At 38.9% G+C, this 4,749-nt stretch overlaps 1 protein-coding gene across 4 annotated transcripts in view; it reads right to left on the bottom strand.

Annotated features, from left to right (window-relative positions):
• tmem117 (transmembrane protein 117) overlaps positions 1–4,339 on the bottom strand; it is an 82,155-nt gene extending 77,816 nt beyond the window's left edge. Inside the window, exons 1-2 of one of the 4 annotated variants that reach the window (XM_015382318.1) lie at positions 4,044–4,339; positions 530–839 (exon numbers count right to left, since the gene is read on the bottom strand). In XM_015382318.1, the coding sequence (XP_015237804.1) occupies positions 530–809 (280 nt within the window). In that variant the 5' untranslated portion in view covers positions 810–839; positions 4,044–4,339. Of the gene's footprint in view, positions 1–529; positions 840–1,152; positions 1,372–4,043 lie in introns of those variants that run through there. The other 3 variants (XM_015382319.1, XM_015382322.1, XM_015382321.1) reach the window with 3 other exon arrangements.
• Between the last annotated feature and the right edge of the window lie 410 nt (positions 4,340–4,749).

Here is a 4,749-nt window from a genome sequence, read left to right as displayed (position 1 = left end):
CCTTTAAGAAAGTATGCTTAATAATGGACTGGTGTCGGAACAGAAGAAAAATTATTTTCCTTTTACCACTCAAAAAGCTTTGCTCTCTTACTCCAAATAAGATCAGATGGTTGGGACGTGAGGCATTTCCCAACTGTATGTGTTCTTTACAATAAAGTCTTGGGTGGAGAAAATGATCCAGTGATCATTATAGAATCGCTTCAGTGGGAAAAAAAAACTTAATAAAGGTTTTATAGGGTTACTTTGCAGCAATAGCAACATAATGGGTTTGTATAATGGTATAATCTCAAAAGCTATGCTTTGCACAAATGCATATGAAATCTCTAGGGATAGCTCTTAAAGGACATTTCTAAATGATGGTTGATTCTGAAAAAAATCAGAGAGCAGAAAAGGAATTTAGAAAAACAATAGCATAGGTTGTTTTTCATTGATCAATAGTCACAACAAGAGTAGGTCAGAAGGATGTTTCCCTTCTATAGTGGAACCATTAGTCGGCACATTCCAGTGCATTACTGTGCACATGACTTACCAAAGAGCTGGCGGTGGAATATAAACTTCCCGGCTAACAGGCCGGTGATAATGGCCAGGATCCAGCACATTACTTTCAGGATGTTCCACCCCAGGCCCGGGTACTTGTTAAACAGGAAGGAGAAGCAGTTGCCCACCACCATCATGTGAGCTTCTGTCTGGCTGTGGGAGATGGGGTCCTCTGCGAAGATGAGGAAATTAAAGAAGGTGACGAGGTAGGCCACGATGAGACGCGACCATGGGTGCTGGAAGTAGTAGCGAAAACAGGCATCTATTTCCATCCTGCTGAAGCCCCTCAGTCACTCAAACACCTAGGGGAGCAACAGAGAGCGGAACGTGTTTCTCTCAGTCAGATACTATTACAATCACATCAGCATGACCAGATTACAGAGAAAACACCCCCAAGGTTCAGATTAGATAGCTGAACATCACTGATGGTCCGTGTGGATTGAAATAGCTCTCAGTTGAGATAAATCAGTTCAGTCGCACCATAAATAGTACATGATATACAAAAAACAAACAAAAGCAGAGCAGCTTTCTCTTTACAGTCAGAAATATTAAAGAGAAATTGTGATTAGACACAAAAGTGACACCTTTTAGTAATCACTGAAAGGAGGACTCTACTTTTCTTAGATAAGGTGGAATCTGCAAAGCCTTACAAGCCCTCCAAGCTGTCAGTCGCAGGCTTTTAAAGGCTTATCCTTTGAGTCAGATGTTGTCAGATCTGTGCCTCCCCCCCCCCTCAAAAAAAAAACTGTAGCAGCTTTATGCAGAAGCTTTGGAGGGAACACTTGCCAAACACACTCTGGGATGGATTCTCTCTTCTGATTTCAGCTTTTCCTCACTGCAGGAAACCCGTCTCCAAACTGCTTCTCTATAACAGCCTTACTGACCTGAATGTTCCGAAATGAGTTCCCTGCTTTGACATCTTTTCCTAAAATACCCCTCGCAGCAGAAATTTAGGATGATATCACAGCCCCGGAAATAGAGCTGCCACACTCTGAACACCCATGTGGATATTAAATTTCACCAGCACCAAGTGTGTCTTCTCATGAAACGTCAACTCTAAGTGAAACTAATTGCGGATGACTTCCCAAACAGGGCCTGCAATCGCTCACTTTAGATAATATCCAGATGTGTATCTTTTTTTAATAAAAAATAGGCACTAACAACAAAAGATAAATGGGTAGATGCACGATTTCACAAAACCCTTTTCTATAAAAAGCAACTTTTACAAAGGAGCTGCAATTCTGCTTTGTGTGTATTTCGGTCAGTGATATCATAAGAGGAACTAAGAAAGATCTGATCTGCTAGTTCAACCATGTTTGAGCCAGGGACGGACCCTGATGACCTTCAAATCATTATAGATACGGCCACAATTACAGGTGCTTGGCTCCAGGTACTCAGAGATTCACTTCCATACAGAAACCCCACATTCATATCTTCTGGTAACACAGAGTACAGTACATGTCAGACTTAATAATATTACTTTAGCGAGTTTCAAGGTATTGCTTTATTGTATGTCTCGTACCATGTCTTTCGGTTGTGCTGTTCTTTTTTGATCTCGTTGCAGGTGATGAAGCAGACTGAAAATGTTTTGTCATTATCTCCTTTCTATCTCTACTTTCTTTCATCTTTTCTCTTTTTCTTACTTTTTTCCTTTTCTTCTTCTGTTTGTCTGCTCTATATACATAGCAGTGTCCATATAAACTGTAAAACCCCCTGCATAATTATAATAAAGCAATTTATATGCATGAAACAAGTGGAGCAGTATGGCAATTGCCATACTGCTACACTTGTGAAAGTAAAAATCTGTTGGGCTCTTTTTGGCACCAAGACAATTATTCTTATTGCCACATTGTCAGACAGAACACTGTTAAAAATAAATAAATAAATAAATAGATACGGCCATCGTTGGCAAATCCCAAGCAAATGCTGACAATGATCACCTTCCGAGCTTCCACTTGAACACATTCTGATATATTTGTATTTAAACGCATCAAAGAGATAGCATGGTTTGCTGCTGAAGATCTTCCATAACAATCCATTTTTGAAACTGCTTCTTTGGAGGTATATGTCAGAAAAGTATTTTCAAAAAATGTATATAAAAAAGTACAGGACTTGATTTTAATATGTAATAAAATGGACTTTGAATTGCACCAAGAGAAAGCGTGTTTACTTGTGTTAAAATAAGGAATTCTGGCATAATTTATATTCCTGATACCTATGATGAAGTTGGAACTCTGAATCAAAATAAAATGCTTGATCTCAAAGATATTTTTAGATACTGCCACTGATTATAAAACAGATGATCTGCCACATTCCTTATAGGTCACTCAAAGATTATGTTTGTCATGGTACATTAGTAGATATTTACAATCCTGAGGGATAATATTTTGCCTTTGGATAAAAATGCATTCTGCTTACAATATTTATTTGATTAACTAAGCGCAGTTGAGAGATCCTAATCAACATTTTAGTGCCTATTTTAGACCTAAAGAAGGAAGCCAGAGTACCTGCAGACAAACCACACATGCATGTAAATGCATGCAGAAAGATACCAGGGATTTGAATCCAGGACCTTCTAGCTACAAAGAAATAGTGCTAGGTGTGTTAGTTATTCAAACAATTCTTTTCATATAGGTAGTTGGGAATACTATTTTCTTGATTAGCAAAAGTACTAATGGCCAGGTGAGTTGCACAACAGTTTGTTAAACTGCTATTTAAAAAGTTGCAGCAACATTTAAATATGAATGAAAAAAGAAGCCAAAAAAATGACAAAATACACAGTCTTAGTAAGTTGATGTAGAATAAGAAGCAAACTGTAGGAGGAAATGAAGAGTACTTTTAGTGGAAGTGGATGGTGCAGCTGTAGGCATGATCACTGATACAACAGTAGCATAAAGCATTTAAATGCAGGCTCACCAATAACAACAGAGTTTGTTTTTTAAATAAAATTTAAAAGAGGAAAAATGTACCATCAGTTGTTTGTTATGTGAAAATCTATACAGAGGATGATTTTGAGTTTAAATATAGGTAGATCTAAAGTTGTATTTCTCATTTGAAGCAATGGTCTAAAGACATGCAAGAAAAAAGATGGGCCCAGACAGGGTACCCAAATCTGACCATTTTTTAGAATGATTAAATATTAAAAATAAATAATGAAAACTGACAATCTCTGATAGGCTCCCCATGGAAATACAATCCTTGAACAAAAGGCACTCATTAATAATCCCTTTTATTATGATCCTCAGGGTGAATGTTATCATAATAAATTAATTCCCCCAACTCATGTCTGACACTCTGCAGGTGATCCAGAAAATAAAGGCAAAATGAACCTTTGTTTTCCACCACCTCTGCTAAACTAATGTCACATCAGACACATTTCTATTCGGAAACGCAGGATGCCCAACCAAAATATCTGATTATACAACCGAAATGTCTCTTTATTGGGAGGTTAGATGTGAATTCGCTACATTTAAAAGCGCATTAAGACATCTGGTTCCTGAACGCACCTGCTCCTCCGTCTGCAGCCAGGACGAGCTGCCCGCATCAGGTCCACAGCGGCGCTCTGATCACCCAAAAACACCGGATGATACGGTGGCTTTGGTTTGAACGGGGATTATCCATGTGACCTGTTGTCAGCCGACGGCAGAGTCTCCCCCAAAATCCTTAAGCCATTGTACCCCCCGGTCCGTGAACGCACCGGGCGCAGATCCCGCAGCACATCACTGCTTGATGGAGATCTTCAGCAGGCAGCAGCCTGACGGTGGCACCGCTCGAGCGTGGATGGAAGAGATCAGCTCCATACATTGGACTTAAAGGTACAGTGTGTAATAATTACAGGGATTTACTAACATAAATAAAATGTATTATCTATGTGTTTGTTATTTCATATTCACATATGAACTGGAATTCTCAATGTTTATGTTTGCTTTGCCTTAGAAATCGATATTTATAAATACAGGGGATTCACATTTGTGGAGGCAGATATCTTTTGCACTATGGCCAGGGGCGGAGCTAGATGGGGGGCCAGGGGTTATCACTACCCAATCTATCCCGGAAGCATGATCCATTCTGCGCATGCGCAAACAAATACATCTGGGTGTCCATAAATAATGTAATTATAGTACTAGAATTACTTATTTCTACCCTTAACTCTTCAAAGAATGCTAATACCCATCCTTAAAAAAAAAAGTTTTATGAGTTTTGTGAGACAAT

Source organism: Cyprinodon variegatus, unplaced genomic scaffold, assembly GCF_000732505.1.
Source record: "Cyprinodon variegatus isolate N-32 unplaced genomic scaffold, C_variegatus-1.0 Scaffold255, whole genome shotgun sequence".
Classification (NCBI taxonomy): Eukaryota; Metazoa; Chordata; class Actinopteri; order Cyprinodontiformes; family Cyprinodontidae; genus Cyprinodon; species Cyprinodon variegatus.
The sequence above is the reverse complement of the archived record's forward strand: the minus strand, read 5'-3'. Positions and strand labels throughout refer to the sequence as shown.